The 23,689-nt window shown below is 33.8% G+C and overlaps 1 protein-coding gene across 3 annotated transcripts in view; it reads left to right on the plus strand.

Moving 5' to 3' along the window:
* The first annotated feature begins 12,012 nt into the window (after window positions 1–12,012).
* Window positions 12,013–23,689, plus strand: part of LOC104906363 (succinate-semialdehyde dehydrogenase, mitochondrial) — a 44,943-nt gene continuing 33,266 nt past the window's right edge. The window contains exons 1-5 of one of the 3 annotated variants that reach the window (XM_057392554.1): window positions 12,013–12,220; window positions 13,113–13,226; window positions 14,962–15,061; window positions 18,105–18,153; window positions 22,316–22,403. In XM_057392554.1, coding sequence (XP_057248537.1) covers window positions 12,104–12,220; window positions 13,113–13,226; window positions 14,962–15,061; window positions 18,105–18,153; window positions 22,316–22,403 — 468 coding nt within the window. In that variant the 5' untranslated portion in view covers window positions 12,013–12,103. The remainder of the gene's footprint in view (window positions 12,221–13,112; window positions 13,227–14,961; window positions 15,062–18,104; window positions 18,154–22,315; window positions 22,404–23,689) is intronic. The other 2 variants (XM_010695106.3, XM_010695105.3) reach the window with 2 other exon arrangements.

Here is a 23,689-nt window from a genome sequence, read left to right on the forward strand (position 1 = left end):
GGATGCTTTGCTTTCACATCATAAGGGTCATGCACATGTTCAGCATATTTCAAATCCCAGAACAATATATCCTTAAGAGATGGACAAGACTTGCAAAGTCAGCAGTATGGGAGAATGTTCAAGGTTAGTGAAATAAATCAATATAACTAACTGACAAATTAATGCAACTAACTGAAAAAATGAAGACTCCAACTGAAACAATTTACAGATCACCTAAAACATTTACTTAGTCAACTGGAAAAAAAAGGCTCCAGCTGAAAAATTAATATAACTAACTGATCCATTAATATTACTAACAGAAAATTAATTGGGGGTTTTGTTTGTGTGTGGGAGGGGGGATTTTGGTGGTGGGGGGTTTGGGGGTGTGGGGTTTAACACTTAACTAACTGAAACAATTAAGACACCACCTGCTATCTGAAAAATTTAGTTAGTCAAATGAAATAATTGACTAAGAAACATGTATTACAGCAGACAAGGACCAAAACCAAAATGCACTGTTATTGACACCATGGAAACATGCAATAACCAAGAATTTCTACAGCCTAGTGTCAATATGTCAATCAAATGAGGATGCAAGAAAATTATGTGACAAGTCGTTGAAGGAATTATACAAATCGGTAAAAGAAGTTTTCAAGATCGATCAACAAAAACAACAAGAAATCTAAGACGAAGAACTATGAAGACAGACAGTTGAAAATCCTGAGGTGATAAAGACAAAAGGAAGACCCCCAAAGGGAAACAAGAGAGTAAAAGGACATTTTGAGAAGCGTAAAATGAAGACAAGGCATTCGAATGAATATGGAACAAAAACCCCAAATGTACCTGAAGTTGAATAGTGTAAAAATAATATTAGTTTTCAATTGTATTCCAGTCAGTAATTGTATTCAAATTTACACTTGTTTATTCTTCAGCTACTCGAAATTCAGTTGGTAATATTAGTATTTATAGTGCTTCAGTTAGACTTGTTTATTTTTCAGCTAGCGTTTATAGTGCTTTAGTTAGACTTGTTTATTTTTCAGCTTATACTAATTGTGCTTCAGTTAGATCGACTTGTTTATTTTTCAGCTAATCTTTATACTGCTTCAGTTAGACTTGTTTATTTTTCAGCTTATATTAATTGTGCTTCAGTTAGACTTGTTTATTTTTCAGCTAGTATTAATTGTGCTACAGTTAAACTTGTTTATTTTTCAGCTAATTTTTATACTACTTCAGTTAGACTTGTTTATTTTTCAGCTACTATTAATTGTGCTTCAGTTAGACTTGTTTTTTTTCAGCTAGTATAAATTGTGCTTCAGTTAAACTTGTTTATTTTTCAGATAGTCTTTATAGTGCTTCAGTTAGACTTGTTTTTTTTATAAGCTAGTCTTTATCGTTCTTCAGTTAGACTTATTTATATTTCAGCTAGTCTTTATTGTGGTTCAGTTAGACTTGTTTATTTTTCAGCTAGTCTTTACAGTGCTTCTGTTAGACTTAAAATTTATATTTACAAATATATGTCATAGACTTATCATTATGAGTTAGATTTTTCATTTTTCAGGTGGTGACTATATTTTTCCAATTAATTCTCAAACAATTTCATTTACACAAATGTATTCCATTCAAAGTAAGTGTAAATGTACAATTCTAAAAATAAAAAATATGAAATGAGTTGTGTGCTATTTCTACTGTACATTACAAAATTTAGTTGTGTGCTATTTTACTGTACATTACAATAAAAAAAGACAGTTTGGCAACCTAAGAATAACGAAAATTCAACAATTGGTCTAATTTGATTTTTTTCTTCAAAGTGATTATTCAACACGTCTTCGACTGCCTCCTCATGCTCCCTCCTTCGCTGTAAAACTCGTGCTTCTTTTATATTTGTCCTCTTTGATCGATTAAATGCTAATTTATCCGTAACAACCTCTTTTTTTTTCCTTAACTTCTGTCTTTGCATAAGTTGAGGCTTGTTTGCTGACCAAACACAACAATCATGCTTCACTTTGTCTCTTAGTTTGTTTAAAGGATGCTCCACAAGACAAAGTGCAAGCCTACACCGCTCAAGGTTTTTGGTGGCTGCCTGAAAAATAATAAAATCAACACTATTAAAAAAGTTTCAAAAACAGAAATCTAACAAGTAAAAAATAAGACTAACTGAAAACAAGCAACAACATCAATTAGTCTTTATAGTGCTTCAGTTAGACTTGTTTTTTTTATAAGCTAGTCTTTATAGTGCTTCACTTATACCAGCTTATTTTTCAGCTAGTCTTTATTGTGCTTCAGTTAGACTTGTTTGTCTTTCAGCTAGTAATGATTGTGTTTCAGTTAGACTTGATTGTTTTTCAGCTAGTCTTTATTGTGCTTCAGTTAGACTTGTTTATTTTTCAGCTAGTCTTTATAGTGCTTCAGTTAGACTTGTTTTTTTATAAGCTAGTGTTTATAGTGATTCAGTTAGACTTCTTTGTTTTTCAGCTAGTCTTTAAAGTGTTTCACTAACTAGTTATCATACCCTTTTCTATTTAAAAAAGTTTCAAAAACAGAAATCTAACAAGTAAAAATTCTCCCTAAAAACAATAAAGTTTTCATACCCTTTTCAGGTCAACAAGTGGAAACTGGTTAGCATTTTGACCATCATACAGCTCCATACACTTGATTGCATACACACCACAATCATAATTGTTGTCCTTGCTTCTCCAAGGGAAATAAAGAGTCGCTGTCCCCCAATGTTGGAGATTATCAAAATCACGACATCTCATATTACCTTCCATAAAAGCATCAAAAGCACGACACTGCATTTGAAGATGAAAAAAAGTAAAGAACAATTAAAAAACAAGTAATAAAATGGAATAAAAAAAAAATTCGATCACAAAAGGGTACGTACAAAGTATGTAAGACCGTTAAATCCCTCATGAATATATCTATCAATATCCTTCATGTCTGTACGATTGTCAATGTTTTTAATCTTTTTAGCTTTCTTGTTTAGCACCAAAACAGTATAATGATCATCCTTGTGAAGAGGAACAAAAATCTGGATAATACACATAAGATACAAAAGCAATAAGTCTACCTGACAGAGAACAAAGAACTAAATGAAATACTAAAAACACTAGCTGAAACAAAAAAAAAATACACTAACTGAAAGATTGAAAACACTGACTGAAATATAAATTAATCCAAATGATTTATATACACTAACTGAACTAGAAACATACACTAACTGAAATAGAAACATATACTAACTGAAATAGAAACATATACTAACTGAAACATAAACTAATAGTAACTGACAAGTAACATACACTAACTGACAAAAAACATACACCAAATGAAACATAAACTAATACTACCTGACATGAAACATACACTAACTGACAACAAACATACACTAAATAAAACATAAACTAATACTAAGTAATATCAAAAGGGAATAAAAAAATGGTCAACAATAATACAATACAACTAACCAGTTCAGCTTCTCGAATATCATTCCTTGGAAATGATTTCACCCATGAAGATATAGCTTCCTTACATTTATTGAAGAATAAATCATCATCTTTTGTAACCAACTTTTTCTTCTTCTCTTCCCATTCTTTCAACTTGTCATCATATTCACTAGTGCCCTCCAGCTTCTTCAAAATAATCTCATTTTCAGCAATTTCACTATCAAGCTGAACCTTTTTTTACCTTCTCAGCACACATCCAACTGATATAGTTCTGCAACAAAAGAAAACAAATACTAAATAACCAACTGAAAACAGAATATGACAAACTGAAAAATAGAAGATGACCAACTGAAAAAATAATATGACCAAATGAAAACAGACGTATAAAATAAAATGAAAATAAAACTAAGTAATAACACTAAACACTTACAAAAGGCATCAAATTAAACCAGAATCTCCTCGTTGCAGAAGGTGATTCCTCTTCTTGCCTATTAAACATGCATGCACATCCTCAATAACTCCACTAGTCAACCAACCTTGACGAGGCATGCTAACAAAGTCAAACTTGTACAACTGAACCGAGTAGTTGCTATGAGGATTCTCAAAGTCCACAATGAGATCACTTTGTAGATCACTTTGCATAATATGATTTCTCGTCTTTATATCTTCAGAATCTATATCCAATGACATGATTGAAAGATCATCAAACTCATTGTAGAATAGATAATCAACCAGCAACATCTCCTTAGGAGACAAATCACTCAGGTACTTGTTATATTGTTGCAAGCTTCGACACAATATCATGCCATGATTATTGACAGGGATAGCCTGCAAACCAGGTGTAGAAGAAGAACCAACACCAGCTTCCTTCTCATCCTCTTCTTTTTTTGGCTTGTCAGAATCAACTCCTTGACTTGCAATCCTGTCAATGAGCTCATTCAAACCTTCATCGTCATAATCATCACCTGGTCCTTAACTCTCAAAACTTTCTCAAATTTCTCTGAAGTATGGTCATAGTCTCACCTCTTCAATAATTCATGTGTTGGAGGAATTTGTGACTTTGAATGTTTCTAAGGTATGTAGGATTTGTATGATGATTGATCAAAATAAGAGTCATCACCCTACATTGCATTAAAATATGAAAAAATACTTAAACAAAAATGACAGATATACTAACTGAAAGATAAGCATACACTAACTGAAATAGAAACAGATACTAACTGACAAGAAACACAAACCAAATGAAAAAATAAACTATTACTAACTGACAAGAAAGATACACTAACTGAAACATAAAATCATACTAACTGACAAGAAACATACACTAAATGACAAGAAACAAACACTAACTGACATGAAACTTACACTAACTGAAACATAAACTGATACTAACTGACAAGAAACAAACACTAACTGACAACAAACATACACTAAATGAAACATAAACTAGTACTACCTGACAAGAAACATACACTAACTGAAATAGAAAGAAATACTAAATGAGAAGAAACATACACTAACTGAAACAGAAAAATAAACAAATTAAAACACAAACACACAAACAAAAACTATACTTACTCGAGGATATTTTACATTAACTGAAGTGATCATTGGAATTAAACTTCCAACACCCTCACCACTCTCTGCACTGTCTGCAAATCCAACATCCTCAACAACAGGACTCAGAGTTAATAGTTGGAATGAAGGGCCACCGGAATCAGGTATCTTTTTCCTTTTAGCAGAAGAATCAACTCTCCAAGACTTTCTACTATATACGTTCTCAACAACTTCAACAACGGGAGGAGAAGTAGGAGTACAAAGATCAACAAGCTCAACACCAGCGGTGCGAGTAGGGATATGTGTAGAACTCTTACCCTTATCCTTATCCTTAGCCCCTTTAAGTTGATCATCATCAGCATTCCTCGTCTTCGTATCATCTTCCTTCGGTTTTCTTTCTCAACATCTTAATTCAAAAACAAAAACAATAAAAAATAAATAGAAAAAGTTTCATTTGATATTCATATGATATTCAGTTGGTATTAATATTATTTCAGTTAGAGTATCACAGTTTTCAGTTGGTCTTGTTATTCTTTCAGTTAGACTTGTTTATTGTTCAGCTAGTCTTTATAGTGCTTCAGTTAGACTTGTTTATTTTTCAGCTAGTCTTTATAGTACTTCAGTTAGCCTTATTTATTTTTCAGTTCGTTTTCATATTGTTACAAACTGAAACAATATTTCAGTTGGTATTTATAAGATATTATTTCCTTTAGAGTATCACAGTTTTCAGTTGGTCTTTGTATTCTTTCAGTTAGCTATAAAATCAAAGAAACTTACTTCCTCCTTTCTCTCCATCTGCATGAACCCCAACATCCAAATCTTTATTTCCTCCTTTCTCTTTATCTCCTTGAAGACCACCATCAACATCAGCATTGCCAGTCTTCTTATCATCTTCCTTTGGTTCTTACTCATCATCTTCATTCAAAAACAAAAACAATAAAAAAACAATCAAATAAAAACAAATAGCAAAAGTTACATTTGGTATTTATATGATATTCAGCTGGTATTAATATTATTTCAGTTAGAGTATCAGAGTTTTCAGTTGGTCTTTTTATTCTTTCAGTTAGCTATTTAACTTTTTCATTTAAACAAATGTATTCCACTCAAACTGAAACAATGTCTCCACCAGATGAAACACTCCAACAATCAAATTAAAACAATACAATAAGAGGAACTTACTTCCACCTTTCTCTCCATCTCCATGAACACCAGCATCCAAATCCTTATCTCCTCCTTTCTTTTCATCTCCTTGAAGACCAGCATCATCATCATCATTATCAGTATCATCCTGCTTTGTCTCATTATAATTCTGGTGATCCTTATCATCACCATCACCATCATCATCAACATGATCATCGTCATCTTTAAGCTGATCATCATCAGCATTCCTCTTCTTCTCATCCTCCTCTTCTTCTTTTTCATCATCTTCATTCAAAACATAAAAACAATAAGAAACAAGCTAAATACACAAGAACTGAAACAATGTTTCCACCATATGAAAAAAAAAATCAATCAACTGAAAACATCTAGCAATCAAATGAAAACTTGATTGAAATGAAAAATTTCATTTAGTATTCATCTAATTTTCAACTGGTGTTGATATTATTTCAGTTAGAGTGTCAAGTTTTCAGTTGGTCTTTTTATTCTTTCACTTACCTATTTAACTTTCTCATTTAAACAAAAGTATTCCACTAAAACTAAAAACAATAATTTTTATTCCAACCAGATTAAAAACTACAACAATGAAATGAAAACAATATAATGAAAGGAGCTTACTTCCTCCTTTCTCTTCAACTCCATGAACACCAGAATCCAAATCAAGAACATCTTCATTTCTTTCGAACTCCAACTCTACTGTCCGCTTCACCAACAGTGCAATTGTAGGATCGACTTTGTTTGCACTATATTTCGCTTCCAAATGACGCTTGCATATGTCGTGTTGACCCTTGAGTTTTGAAGATGACCTAACCACAAAAGACATAGTATATTTTATTTATGTTATTGCAAGGTAACGCTTAAAGCATGTTGACATTGTTTTAGTTTAATAGTCTCATCTTTGCAATCTTTGACAAAGCTCTTATAGTGCTCATATTATACAACATGTCGTCAATTTGACTCAAAAACTCTGGATTAAAAACTTCACTGTCATCCAGAGAAATACTGTCTTGAGACAGCTTCTCGCCTTCTTCTCGAATATTTTGGGCAATCTCCAAGTTCACTTGACAGAATGCAAGCGCATTCCTCTTTAACTTGTGCATGTTCTTCACATATTCCTTCGATTAAAAGAGCACAACAAAATAAACAAACTAATCAATATCATAATGACACAAAAATAACTCAAACCCAAACAGAAACAACATAAACAAAAAAAATAAGGACCAACTGAAAGAATCCAACAATCAAATGAAAACTTAAATGAAATAAAAAGAAATAAAAATATTTTCATTTGGTATGTATATACTCTTCGGCTAGTACTGATATTATTTCAGTTAGAATTTAACAGTCTTCACTTAGAGTTTAAGAGTATAACAATAATAAAAACATAAGATAAATGAAACTCACAGGAACATCAAGAGCATCTATTTCCTCATCAGTCATCAAACTATGAGGAAGATCCATAACAAGCTGCCTACTTGAAGGTGATGGGCCCTCAACCACCTTTATTATAGGAGAACCAGACTTCCTACTAGCAGCACTAAGACTAGGAGCTTTAAACTCAAGCTTCTGTTTTTCACGCTTCACCGACAGAATAAAATCCATGTTGATATCAAATTGCTTCACAACACTACTCAAATCCTTCTCTTCCTGCCAATAAGTGATAAATGGCTTACTGACATTTGAAAAATCCAGATTACGACATTTGAATTTGTGAATAACAGCAAGAGCCAGAGCGCTGCATCCCCGAAGCTTGAATGTCACTTTCTTCTGTCCCAGCTCATTCTTCTTCATCATTATAGACTGATGACAGTCCAAAACACCAGCACAAAGACTTCTTAAGATATATCCACACCAATCGTAGCTTGCAATCGTAGATACATCTTCCAAACTCTTGGCACACTTCAGGGCAGGCCCTAAATCAGCAATTGGACATAGAAGCTTGGACAAACAAAAAATAACAAATAACTTCTTCAAATCATCCCCACATTGATGCTTCTTAAACAAATCATCCCAATTTTTTCTACCAATGTATGGCTTCTTGGGGTCAGAAATACCAAGGAACCTATGCCAATCCTTCCTGGCACTTCCAGCCTCTACCTGGCTACCTTTCCTCATAAAGGCATCATCATCAATAACCTCAACTGGTTTATCTGACACAGGTAAACCCAAAACATCACTAATGGTAAACTTATTAAAAATCATTTTATCATTCTTTGTCGAAAACATCATTCCGGAAGCATTATAATTCAGCAACAACTCCAAATTCAGATTGGGACAAAACTTCTTTATCCTAATATCTAGAAGACTCCCAAACCCAATTTCCCTAATCTCTCTTTTCTGCTCATCACTGAAGTTACTAACAACTTCATGTACATGAGAATAGTCTGACAATACTTGTAGACTAATAGACTTCATTTCTTGCTCAGTCAAATTCCTAAGAAAAGTGAACAAAAATAAATTAAAAAAAAAGAAACAATCATATCATATAAAAGGAGAATAATGAAAAAACGTACGATCTATCAAAAGTGTCTTTCTGTTCATCTGGATTAACTTGAAAATGAAAACTTCACTGGTGATAAATCAACTTTGTCTTTCTTCTTAGACAATGATTTATCACATATGAAAGAAAGAAAGTTTAATCAAATAATAAGACTAACTGAAAACAAGCAACAACATCAACTGAAAAAATACCAACATCAACTGAAAGAATACAAAGTTCAACTGAAAGAATACAAACATCAACTGAAAGAAGACCACCATCAACTTAAAGAATACAAAGAGCAACTGAAAAAATACAAAGATCAACTGAAAGAATACAAAGAGCAACTGAAAGAATACAAAGGTCACTTCTTTCTCAGTTAGAATACTTTATTTTTCAGTTGGTCGTCTTATTCTTTCATTTAGTATAATGATTCTTTCATTTCATTCTATTGTGCTTCAGTTAGACTTGTTTATTTTGAGAGTAAAATGACATTTTGAGAAGTGTAAAATGAAGACAAGGCATCCGAATGAATATGGAACAAAAACCCCAAATGTACCTGAAGTTGAATAGTGTAAAAATAATATTACTTTTGATTTGTATTCCAGTCACTAATTGTATTCAAATTTACACTTGTTTATTTTTCAGCTACTCGAGATTCAGTTAGTTATATTAGTATTTATATGCTTCAGTTAGACTTGTTTATTTTTCAGCTAGCTAGTTTTTATAGTACTTCAGTTAGACTTGTTTATGTTTCAGGTAGTCTATATAGTGCTTCAGTTAGACTTGTTTGTTTTTCAGCTAATCTTTATTGTGCTTCAGTTAGACTTGTTTTTTTTTTCAGCTAGTCTTTACAGTCCTTTAGAGTGACTTGTTTGTTTTTCAGCTAGTCTTTATTGTGCTTCAGTTAGACTTGTTTATTTTTCATCTAGTCTTTATAGTACTTCAGTTAGCCTTGTTTATTTTTCAGTTAGTCTATATAGTGCTTTAGTTAGACTATATAGTGCTTTAGTTAGACTTGTTGGTTTTTCAGGTAGTCTATATAGTGTTCACTTAGACTTGTTTGTTTTTCAGCTAGTCTTTATAGTCCTTCATAGTGACTTCTTTGTTTTTCAGCTAGTCCTTATTATTTCATTTAGTATAATGATTCTTTCATTTCATTCTATTCCAATTACACTTACAATTTTCAGTTAGACTGTACATTGTTTCAGTTAGACTTCTTTATTTTTCAGTTGGTCTTCTTATTATTTCATTTAGTATAATGATTCCTTCATTTCATTCTATTCCAATAAGACAAAAATTTCAGTTAACATTTGCATTGTTTTAGTTCCACTTCTTTATTTTTCAGTTAAACTTCTTCATTTTTCAGTTGATTTTCTTCTTATTTCATTTAGTATAATGATTCTTTCATTTCATTCTATTCCCAATAAGACTAAAAAATTTCAGTTATCATTTACATTGTTTCAGTTAGACTTCTATATTTTTCAGTTAGACTTCTTATTATTTCATTTAGTATAATGATTCTTTCATTTCATTGTATTCCAATTAGACTAAAAATGTTCAGTTAGAATTTACATTATTTCAGTTACACTTCTTTATTTTTCAGTTACACATCTTTATTTTACAAAAAAATAAAGAAAAACAAATCAAAAACACCAAACGAAAGGTAGAAATGTCTAAATGAAAGAAAAACAACATCAACTAAAAGAATACAAGAAGCCACTGAAAGAATACTAGAATCAACTGAAAGAATATAAATATCAACTGAAAAACAACATCAACTGAAAAAATATAAGAAGCAACTGAAAGAATACTGAAATCAACTGAAAGAATATAAATATCAACTGAAAAACAACATCAACTGAAAACATATGTGAATAATACAAAACAACAATTAAAATACACCAAAAAAGAACAAAATATGTAAATGAAACAAAAACAACATCAACTGAAACACAAACCCTAACAACATGAAATAAATACAATAATCAACCCCCTCAAAAAAATACGATAATCAACTGAAAAACGTCCAAAAATAGAAAAAAAACCAAAATAAATATCTCAAGTACACTAAGAACTTGAAATATACCTTGGATCATAATCACCATCTTTCTATTTCTTCTTCCCAGCAGTAGACACAACCAAAATTTTTCCTGATGATGCGACAGTCTTCACCTTCTTCGACTTCGGGCTACATTACAATTACAACAACAAAACACTAAGAATTTGAAAAAAAAATAAAATTTTGCAGCGAAAATCAAACCAAATTATACCTAGAATCATCATCTCTGATCCTCTTCACCATATTTGCGATGCAACAATAATGAATTACGAACAAAAAAATAAGCTAAATTTCAACCGCAGAGAAGCAAAAAAATTCTAGAAATAATCAGTAATTAATATAGAAGAATCAGTTTCTTTGAAAAGAAGAAGAATCAGTTTTAAAACTAGCGAGAATCAAGCAGATATGAAAAAACAGTTTCAAACTCGTAAAAAGATATAACCTAATAACCGTTAAATGTTTTTTTAAAAAATAAACAAATATGAAAAAAAGCCCGCGCGTTTTGATGGGCTCAGCCCGTCCGACGGAAGGTATTGGGTTAGACGGTCTGACCCAATACTTTCACTTAAATCAATAATGTCATCATAGTTAGCGCATAATTCAATAATATAACATACAAAAAATTCAATAAAAGAACCGAAAGTGCATAATTCAATAATATAAAAGAAGCAATTTCGGCATAAACAAACATAGAACATGGTTTGGCATAATTCAAGATTACAATAGAAACCATTTGGTGAATCATATACAAACATACATCAACAAGCATGTGACTGGACATATTTGATTAAGGTTTCGATCAAATTTAACAATGAATGAAACTTACTAACCTTGTTCAATTAAGCTAATTTCTGGAAAACCCTAACATGTTCGCCAGTCGCCAGGTAAGGAATCCAATAATCAACAGTGAATAATTCCAATAATCAACGGTGAAGAATTCCAGAATTGAGAGTGAGAGACAGAGAGAGGGGAAGGGATTATGAGAACCGTTTGAGTCATGTTTGTGAGAGTTGAGATAAGGAGTTCAATCATGAGGGTTTAAATGATGTAATTAGGATTAGAGGGGGATTAGGGGTTAATGACTAACGGTGTTAGACTTCCGTAAGTCATAAAGGTGGTTTGATATATTTTTTCAAATGTCGGAGTGTATGGTGAATTTGGAAACTCGCAAGGTTATATGTGCAAAAAAATTTGTCAAAGGTATATGGTAAAAAAACGTAATTTTTTTATAAATAATAATAATCGAGTCTGTTCACAATATTTTCAAACTTGGCCTAATTCGACTTGACTCGTTAAGATCTCGGATCGAACCCGAATCAAAATCGAGCTTTTATCACCCCTAGTCACTCTATCTCGTAAATTAGTTGCATCAAGCTTATAATTGCATCAAAGCTTCATTTGGGATTCATTCATCTTGATTCAAAAATGACACTGACGAGAAGAGTGATATCAGGCATGGCTGTTTCTGGCGCCATCAAATTGCTTTCTCTCTCATCTCACGTCACGTCCATGCATCGTTCTTCTGCTATCCTCTATCGCCAGGCAATCGTCTTTCTCTCGCTTATTCCTGCATGTATTCATTTCTCACTCGTTTTTTCTCTCTCTTTTTTTTTTTATCGATTTTGGAGGTGTTAATAGATTAAGGAGTTACAGCTCTTTGCTTATGTTATATTTAATTTTGTGTTGATTATGTGCAATTAATTCCTTTCCAAATGCAATAGTTATTTTCGCAGATTCAATTTATCTGAATGGTAACGGTCTATTTCTTGGTAAAATTCAATTGGTTCTAATTTAATCGGGATGCCGTGATTAATTATTTTTAGAACGTTTAAACTCAACATTCAATCTTCAACTGTTTAGTGCTTACAATTATGAAATTATTAGAAAAATATGATGCATTATTGCTGATTATGTGTATATTAGTAGGTGTACACTTCGGTATGGTAAGGAAGGTGCGCACGGTGAATATCAAGCACGATGAACATCAAGCACGATGAACATCAAGCACTAGGTTATGAACATAAATACCAATACCAATGAACATATACTAACATAAATTACATATGTTCATTTGGCTTGTTTGCCATGTACATGTGTTGTTATTCATGTACATTTGGATTATTAGACTTGTACATGTGCGCACCTTCGTCACCGTACGGATGTGTGAACCATGTACGTAGTGCTGATTATGACAAATTATGGCATTTTACTCGGAATATCTGTAGTAATAATGTTATATCTCTTTCATTATATTTTGGTGATTGCCGATTCATTCATTGGACAATACTTTGGTGCATTCTGATCTCTTATTTATTGGTTTTTATGTTTATAAATGTTGATAAAGTTTGTGGATGCTGGGAAATTGATATATCCATGTACTTTCTATTAGCATTGTATTTCTAAATGCTAATATGATTATGCTGTGTTTCTTTAGATGAGCACTGAAGCTCAAAATGTTGCTACAAGACTAAAAAGTTCGGGACTGTTGCGAAGTCAAGCTCTGATTGCAGGAAAATGGACTGAAGCTTATGACAAGAAGGTTATTGAGGTATGATACTCTTGTTTTAAAGGTGTCAGATTGATGTTAGTCTCCCATATACTCGTGGTTTGTGAATAGGTAATTGATGGAGACCACTTTGTTCAAACGTAGGATTTAGTTGCGCAGCAGGTCATTAGTTGGAGGATCAAATTTAAGTGTCTTTTTTCCCCTCCTTGACTAGAAAAGTAAGATAACAATGGTAGGTCTCCTTATCACCCATACTGTTTTACTTGGAATCTGAAAAAAATAAATTTAGACATAAGGCGATGTTCTGTTTGACGGAAAACATCTTGAACGGAAATTTATTTTCAATGGAGAATATATTTAAATGAAGTCTAGTTATTTGGAAATGTTTGGAAAAGAAGATTGAGAAAAAGGTGGCTTGTGGAAGTGTGGAAGATGGTCTTGTTGGCAAATTGGTCACGGACTTGGAAAGAAATAAATGAATGAATTTTGAGGGTTAAGCTTCTTTGAGGTTATTGTATAGTTGGAAGGAGTTTTTAGGTTGTGAGTGACACTTGTCCTAATTTTTTGAATATTTTAAATAAATTGTAACATATAGCTTGAGGATGTTAGCCCCGCCAGTCCTTTTATGTATGGGTGGTAGAAAAACCCCATATGTCTTTAGTGCTTAAAAGAGAAAACATAAACCAAAAAATCAAGTGCAATGATGAAAATCTTCCTATATTTGTCTGGGATGTACTACAATTGACATTTTTGGTGTCGTACACCTTCTGAAGCTGCGTTTTTTGGTTTGAAATGAAGTGTCCAAGTGTCATGTTGTGTTTGATAGACACAAGTTGACATGCGACGCCTGAGGTAAATGAAGGTGTCGAAGTAAGAGAGTTGCGCATCGACTGAGAACCATCGTCCTTAACGCCATTAAATAACACATGGAAGACCACATTTATGCCAAGTTTTTCGTGAAGAGGCACCTTTACAATCACTTCGATAGTTACCACCATATATTTAACTTGCAGCCATATAAGCCATAAGCCATAAGCCATAAGCCATTTATCCTAAAACAGAGCACTCACTGCATGGCATGCTAATGAGCCAAGCCAACATTGAGATCGTGCTGGCTTGGCTTGGCTGGGCTCTAGAATGCCGAGGTTGTTCAAGCTCGAAGCTCGTCAAACTCAAATACTTAGGTTCAGTTTGAGCTTGAGATAACCGATTATGTCAATATAAGTACTACTAAGATCCTTTTTTCATACGAAAACATACGTTAAATTATTTTCTATATATCATCATGGTAAGTGAAATAGTCAAGCTTGTTTGTGAGCTTTTTGACCTGAATCTTCCAGATCTATAGCTGAGTTCGATGTTAAATCAAGCTGCTCACTAGCCATTTTGGCACTTTATTGCCCCTATTAATATCAAATCTAGGAGATGAAAAATGGCAGTCCTATCATCCCTAGATATCATCCAAGGTATCAATTTGGACTAGTTTCGTATTTTATGCTTATAAGGTGTCACTAGAGTCGAAACTAGTCTAGTTAATGCCTTTTAGGTGTATATACTGTTGCCAGATGATCATATTTCAATTTTAAGCTTATGAAGGCATTATAATAGGTATCTTATCAATGTGCCTCTAGAGGCTACAGTACACATTAACTTATTCGATTTTATTGTATTTTCCTAAGAGAGCACTACTCCATATCGATCTTTGCACTTTTGATATTAACCTGTATGGGCTCTATGAACTTTGCACATAAGTAAAGCGTACTCAATATTATGGCAGGTAACCAATCCTGCTACTGGTGATGTTGTGGCGAATGTTCCATGCATGGGTGTGAGGGAGACAAATGATGCAATATCTGCAGCTCATGAAGCTTTCAGCAGTATGTGACTTGAGTCTCATCATTCCTTGTGCTGTTTAACACTAAATAGTCTTTATATGTATTATCATCTTTAATATTATTAGCTCCTGATATTCCCAAAATCTTCTGATATGTTATTCTGATCAATATTTGGTCATCAGTTGTTGGTGAAGCATGATCTTAATCTGTCGTGGAATCTGGAGTGGAGAGTAGTGCTAGACTTCACTCTGAACTAGGTTTGGTGGGTATCATTCTTTTCATGTTCAGTTTCTGAATTTGTTCTTGAGGACATCTTTTTAGGAAGCCATGGTCCATGATTGGTGTCTTGGATCGGAAGTCAAGTGCACTGGGACATTGTTTGTTCTAGATAATGATTATGATTGGGAAAAACAATCTACATGGTTATTACTTTCATTAGATTGACTTTCAATGACTAATGTTCACCATAAAGATGATGGTTATATTGTGTAATTGAATGAAATGGTGGTACTTTTTTTGTTGGTAAATTTTCATAACGTGCTCGCAAGAGTTCAGAAACTATGACATGCTTGCTGCAAGTATATGGAAGTCTACCCTCTCTCTCAATGATTTTATTACTTTATTTATCTTTAACTTAGGAAGTAGGGAAAATGAGCTTTCTGTAGAAAACTTTTGTCAAAGTCGTAGAATCACTCTCCAAGAATTGAATAGTGTTCAATTAATAATATCTTGATTTTTCTTTCTTAGATTGTTTCTGTGGCATTTATGTACAATCTTATCTATCTGGGATTTGTTGGCTTCAACTAGACAATGCCAATGATGTATGCAAAAGCTGAAGAGGATTGTTGAATCATGGAATTTGGTAGATTAAATCCTTTTAAATAAATGTCATAAGACCTAGGAGCAAAACCGTTTTCCATCCTGCGTTTCTAGATTTGTCTATGACCAAGCTCTTCACTTGTCCGCCTACTCTCTTCGGATCTTGCGTCTTGGAAATTTCAATCGTAATGATAAAAATACATGCTTGAATCTTATAATGTGAGCTTAGTGGATTAGTGACCTGATGTAACTTATAGTAACCGTAACTGTAACCCGGCCAAAAGTGAACTCGAACAATATGAATTCGACCCATTCATCACATTTGTAATTTTTTACTCTTCTCTGTTTCACACAGAGCTTAACAGTTACTGAATATGTATGTTATACAATAAGCTTAGCTTGTTCGTTTTTTCTTATTTGGGGTTTGTATTCTCTTATCATATGGGTGTACCTTTTGATTCTCTCTCTCTCTCTCTCTCTCTCTCTCTCTCTCTCTCTCTCTCTCTCTCTCTCTCATATTGTCGTGTCTTTTGTTCTCAAGCAAATTTCAAGTTCTAGGCGAAACGAAAGATGTATTTAGCATAACCTGATATGAAACCCAAACCAAACTCAGACCCGATCCCTTGACCTGAATTCTCATCCCCTTGCTCAAGTTAACTAGAACTTACAATTTTCTTCTGACAATCAAGTAATTCTGCATATCATACCTCTTTCCAGTTTAGGAAGATCATTGAAGGTGGTCTCTTGTTCACACTTCATTTCTTGTCTTAAGCAAGTTGACTACATCTAGGAGGAACAATGCATTAACATCTTCTTGCTTTCACATGCAAACTGCATCAATTTTCTTTTGAGTTGATCGATCACAAAATTCAATTTAGCCCCTCAGTAAAAAGCTGCGGGCTTGCTCATTATCCTCATTGACTGCCATATTGTTTGTTCCTGCTTATAGGACAACAAAACCAAGTTCACCTAGAGAACTCGATGGCTCTCATACCTAATGATGCATATTTGAACACAAGGATCGATGACTTTTTGGGAAGCTTCACTTGCAAAATTGGCTGACGTCCGTTTAAGCTCTTATGCTTCACTCACAAAATAACCTACGCAAGAAATATTGTTCAACTTCTCTTGTTTGACAAGTGTGTTTAAATTTGACTCACTTTCAGATTCCAAAGTTTTTTGCAAGTGAATTTTCTGAACATTGAAATCTGAATAAAATCAGTTACAAAAGCGTGACTGAAAAATCCAAATTCCTAAGCTTTAAAATGAACTCTAGATGAAAATAAATGTAAAACACAAAGTCTTATGGTCTCCAGACTTACACCACATTACTTTCTCCCCTTTATTTTTAGGCATATTTACTTTTTTCTCTCTCTCTTACATCTAACTAACTATGTATCTTCCTTCACAACCTTCTCATGAATTGAATTATAATGTGCTTCCCATAGTACCTTCGTGAGTAGGTCAGTTCATTATTGCAGTGTGTGGTTGTTTCTTTCTGGTGGCAGATCAAAGGGATGTTGGGCTGTACAGGTGACCATTAGGAGGAGGAGAGAAATGGCATTGGCCATGGGTGTATGGAGCAAAATTTCTTAAATTGACCACTAGTTGGCTTGCTGTCTCAGAAAGGGCCCCTTGTCGACTACTAATGAGTTAAACTTATGGAACAGTAAGTTTGGGGGAGGACGAAAGAGGAGGGGGATGGGAGAGAAACAAGGAAGCGAGGAAATCAGGGAGGCCATTCATGCTCATGCAGTTGGCTTGGTAGGTGAGTTATGGTATGCTGTGGGGTGCAAGGGGTTGTCTCTTTTTCTTGTTTTAAATTTTCTGGTGAAGGAATTTTGGTGTCCTATATAAAATAACGGGATCCAACCAAAAAGATAACTACTTCTAACTTCTAATAGAAGATGAGCACATGATTTGAAGTAGAAGGGCATCATATTACCGTGAAAATTTCTATTAATACCCTTCGTTGATGTGTCCAAACTATGGAGGCAAAATGTGTAGTTTTGGGTTCTTTATTAACCTGGCTGGGTATTCAAGCTTTGCATTGTAGATGGTGAAATAGGATTCATATAATAATCTTACTGGCTATGTTTTTTCCTTTATGTGGCTTCGTTCATTAGTTGTGCCTTGTATTTCTTTCCTTTTCTGGGTCTTGGTTGTTGGTTTATTTGTGCTATTAACTTATTCAACTCTTGCTAAACCTTTGTTGATGTCATTTCTTTGTTTCTTTCCCCCTTTCTTTTTGCCTTTTATCCAATAGCGTGGAGCAAAACCACAGCAGCGGAAAGGAGCAAATGCCTACGGAAATGGTACCAAAATGATTATTTTTCTCCTTAAATGTTCAATGTACTTAAATTATGTTTGCTGCCATCGATAAATGTCTACGGATGGTGCATATTATGCAATTTAGTTCTGAATAGTGAGGAGTTAAAAAGTAATACCGCAAGTACACGTGTTGTTAGTAGAGACTAGGCAAATACTGCCCAATCCCACAAGGAGATTGTGTAGATTAATGTTCAATTATCAACTATTTAAGGTGAAAAAAAAATGTGGATTAACTAAACTAACCTAAAGAATACAGATTAAAATAGGGAATTATCAATTAATAAAGGCTTAGGGCACTAGTTCGGTCCACCATGCTTATTCCAATCCAATGAAATAAAACAACTCAACAATACTTGGGTGTAGGGTCAAGCAATTAGAGCAAGGGTTAATCCTATTGTCGGGTATTAACGCTCTTAAATCAACAAATGTAGTACGGTTGCTAACATGATCAGATTCACCAATTGTTCAAAGTCTCTAAAAGCACGATCTTTGGATTCTAACAATCATAAGCAAGAAGATAACTCATGATATGGGCCAATTACATGAACTACGCAATAATAACAAAAATCAACTACTATTACTCTAATCAAAACCCAATTATCAAAGAAATTTAGAATAACATCATGGTATAAACATGGTTTCCCTCACTTAGCCCTATAATTAAACTACTCACTCATGACAATGAAGAACAAATTCATATTCACGGAAAGCAATTCATTCAACGAGTTTTCCATGAATGTCGACCAACGCTTATTACCACTATAAGCAATTATAAGCCTTTGATCTCATATGTGTCATCTCAACGTAGGATATTAATTAAATGTTATTAATTTTAGGGTTAAAAAAACGAAAAAGAAAATCTTTTCTCCAATTTAGGATATTTAAAAGTTCAACAATATATATTATTGATTGGAAACAAAAAAAAAACACATGTTAAAAAAAATCACTCTTACTTTTCAACGTCATTCAGATTAACCTTATTTCAGGCAATTTTAATTTCTTCTCTTTCCTCCATGGCTAAAGTGAAGATGTTTGCTCAAACAATATTTAAGCGTTTCTTTGATTGTAAATTTAAATACTTTCTCCCCTAAGCAAGTAATATCAAATCAAATTAAGGGAGGGAGGAGTGTTTGAATGTAAAATACTTTCTCTAATTCAAGCGTTCCCACTTCTCCACTTTCCTCTACTATACGTGTTCTTCCAATATGCCATTAAATTAAGAGGTATGTGACTTGCAATGTCTTTGGTCTGTTTATTTCAAAACCTTAAAATTGCAGATTGAACTCAGTATTTGTATTAAGAGGTACGTGACTTGCAACGTCGTTGGTCTGTTTATTTCAAAACCTTAAAATTGCAGATTCAATTATGTATTTAAGGTGGGTAGGGGGGTGGTTCAATACAAGCATTAAAGGATTTCAACGAAAATTGTGCGAAGGAAGATAAAGTTCAATGGTATAGAAGCCAATTATTAAAAAAACCTCATAAGGAGGGAAAATGATTAAAGAATTCTTATTATTTTATGTAACTGAACCCACTATAAGATCATTTAACGGCGGACCTAAATGCAACTAGCCATGGACGGAATTCGACCAAGTAAAAATGAAGAATGATGGAAATGATATTTTTATTATATTTGAAGATATAAATGAAATCTTAATTATCAATGAGTCCCCTACGATTATGATTTGAATATCTGAAATCAATGGTCTACATTCCATGATAGTCATGATTATGGTGATCGAAATTCAATGTAGAATTTTCGCAATTCATGATCATCAAAATAAGAATGGATGCTTTAAATTGAGAAACTAAAACGAAGCAGGAAATATATACCGATCAATTGAAAAACAATCGAATGTAAAATCAACGAACTTTATTAATTATCTAAGCAAGAGAAAAGTATTTCTTGAAACTAAATCTCGAGAGAAAACAAAAGTTTTAAATATTTCATAGAATGAGTGTCCAAAGTTAAATTTTACCGCAATTACAATAAACTATTTATAGTGTTTGGAAAACAACAAAAACACGTCGATCCTACTTGATCAACCAGGCAAGCCCGCCAAGTTGGGCGTGAACATCATTTTCTCCCCCAATTCTGTAGAAACTTCGCCATATCCTCTCGCTTGACCAGGCGGTACCCTCTTCTCTATTATGATTTCGATTTTCCGAGCACTTGTCTTGCTTCTCGAACTATCTATGAGCCTTAAGTTATCATTGGACTTGTGTTCCAAGGCTAGTTTGAGGCATCTGCATAATAAAGCAAAAGAGCATAACCAAATACAACTTTATCAATTGATACAAAAATGAGCTAAGAAGAGCTCAAATTGCTATGCCAAGGAATGTGGGTTAAAATCGATGTAAATTTCAGGGGTACCGATTCAACAAAACTCAGATGGAAAAGTGGCTGACTTTTTTCGTCTGCTATCTAGGACCCAATTAGCAAAGCCCATAAATATGCACCTGCTGACTCCATGTAGGAAATAACAAGCCCAATCATTGTCAATCATTACTTGCTAACTAGAAGAGTCCATACTGAATATGGTGCTGCTTCATTTGTGTACAGAGCCTATAGATCGGACATGCATTGCCATTTGATAAAAAAATGCTGATCCATGTAATTGTTGCTGCGTAAAGGGACCAATAGAATACTCAGCGCAAGTAAAACAGGTCCTATATTTCGAAGTTGTCCACCCAACCACCTTTACATCCGAAAAACAGTAATGGCCAGGGAAAAAAAACGCGGTCGCGTTGTCGCGGGAACGGCTGGTAACGGCGAAGTAGAACGTTTCGCGGCCAACGCGGCGTGAATTTTTTAAAAATATTCACATTAATATGTTTCAACCGTATTTGCGTTTTTTTAGTTTATCAAGCATTATTACAACATATTATAATCAAATCTAATAGAATATCATGTTTCCTGAACCATATAATTAAATCTTAAAAAAAAAATTGGCCAATGTTTGAAAAGAACGGATGTAACGGGGATAAAAGCGTTCTAACGCGGCGAGTTCGCGTTACAGAACGGACAACGCGGCGAGAAGTACGTGAATTTTATTATGGCGTTCCGTAACGGGATTTCGCGGAACGGCCAATCCAAAATCCGTTACAGAACGGCCGTTCTGTAACGGAACGGGGGAGTTTTAATTCCGTGGTAATGGCACCAAATAAGCAAAGAGCTAAAATAAAATGATTCAGTCTCAATACTGAATAATCGTTTTCCAAGAAAACTATAGTTAAAGTTGTAAAAAGCTCATGATGAATGATCATGATATTTTATTTCAGAGTTCTGATTGGGAGAAGGTAATTCAGTTTCTGGATATTTTTTATTAGGATAGGCCCTAAAGAGTTGGAGTTATGGAAGTTGTATAATTTAGTCTTGTTGGAAAACTTTATCCTTTCTGAATCATCAAATAAGATGCTGAAATTGGGGGGACTCTTCTGGTATTTTCACAAATCTTATGATTCTCATTTACAAAAGCTTCATTTACATGGAATTTCACTATAGTAAAATGTTAGGATATTTTTCAGCGATGTTGAGGACGCCAGTTTTCATGGGATATAGTGGTTAACATTCTGTCCCTTTGGTGCCATTTATTTGAGGTTTTCTTGGGCCTCTTCTTGGATGACGTCATGCTTTGTCAGTGTACCATTTCCATGTACTGAGTTCTATTGTACATCTTATCTTCAATTTAAATAAAAAATTTCCCCCATTTTGGAAAATATAAGTATAGATTTAGAAAGATTCGGACATGCTCACTCTCAGCTGCGGATCTTAGATAAATCTTTCAGGGAACAAGTTAAAACATCCAACCTCTTGTTCAAAACTATACAACGTAAGCTCTATAACTAATAACTAAAAAAATATTTGGTGCCAAGCCCCTACCCATCCCATGCAAGATCCTCCCTGGTTCTCATGTTGTGATTCTGGTCCATGAACGTACTCGAGAATAGAGATGTGGGATTCATGCTTTATGATCTTAAATCAAATAATTCGTAATAATCTGTCGCAATCATTGTCGATCATTACTTCCTAACTAGAAGAGTCCAAATTAAAGAGAATTAGCTGAGAACTTATTCTTTTCTTGCATCAGAACAGTTTTATATCATGCGTCATCATTCAATTTATTCAGAAAACTTTTCATTCAGGTATGATTTGCTGATTGCTAACAAGGAGGAGCTTGGACAACTTATTACATTAGAGCAAGGAAAACCCTTGAAAGAAGCAATTGGAGAGGTAATATTCTAGTAGTTTCTGGGTAGGGACTGGCAGGAAGCAATTGGATTGGGTTTTCACTGCTATAGTGACTTTCTTGGACATGAGGAAACCGGTTCTTGAGGATTTTATGTAATGTACATCTGTTGTTGCTCGTCTTCCTGGCTTCCACATTCTAGTTTGTCACCCATTATAGTTCTCTTTTTATTTTTGAAAGAATCATTGCAGAAATGACCGCTAGCACATGTTAGACTAATGGAGAGGGAGTTCACTACTTCACTCATAGAAGTCAGGAAATTTGCAGATTCAATGTATCTGTCACTCAGAGAATGTCAGGTTTTTGCTAGAAAGGAGTCTTCTAAATTGTCTTAGGAATTAATATTCCTCTTGTTTTTCAAGGTTTCTTGAATAACACCGATTCTGGTTCCGTTTCTTCTCTTCTCAGGGACAAGGCGAGTCATCATAAACTCTAGATAAGAGCTTGCTAATTTTACATGTACTTGTCCGCTCAGATTGAATTACATGAACTTGCTACCAATATTTAATTTCAAATGACTATCCAAATTTGACATTGACTTGTCAAAACGAACCAAGTTAAAATCGACCCTTAGATAGTAATACCCAGCTATGTCCCTTATCCAAAATGACTCGGACTTTATTCATACTTGAACCAATATTGATGGGTTTGAAATTTCTGTCTTCTGCTTTAGGGCCTTCTTTGAGCTTGTCTTGACTTTAGATACCGAATATGAAGCATATTGATCCAAGGTTCTCTTAGGAAGACCCTATAGTGTTGAAGTCAACCAGAGATTGGTTAGTTGTAGCGAAGATTTTGATCTAGTGGTTTGTCTTTTGGGAATTGTCATGAGGTATCCCTACGGTGCTTTTTTTTTTTAAGGAGAAATTTCATTAATTGAAGGCCAAACGACATCTACAATAGATATTAAAGAAAAATAAGATACAATCAAACAAGGTTAAATCAAAGTCGTCTTCGAAAAAACAATGAACCAGATCGAGCAATACAACGCAACCCCCCTGTATTTGCTCAATCAAACTGCTATTGATGAGGAACTCTATCATTCTGACATAGTTTGGGAAGAACATTCTTGATCGAGCCATGTTTACCGCATCCAAGATTCCAATACCTTCATGTTGAGTGTTGAACTTCAACCAATGAGAATAATTTCTCATACCTAAAAACAAAAAAACCCTACTCACAACTCCCATAGGGGAGAAGGAGATCTCCAAAGCAGAGACTAAAAAAATCCCATAAAGAGATACTAATTTATTCAACAAAACTAAAAACT

This window comes from Beta vulgaris, chromosome 2 (genome assembly GCF_026745355.1).
Source record: "Beta vulgaris subsp. vulgaris cultivar EL10 chromosome 2, EL10.2, whole genome shotgun sequence".
Lineage (NCBI taxonomy): Eukaryota > Viridiplantae > Streptophyta > Magnoliopsida > Caryophyllales > Amaranthaceae > Beta > Beta vulgaris.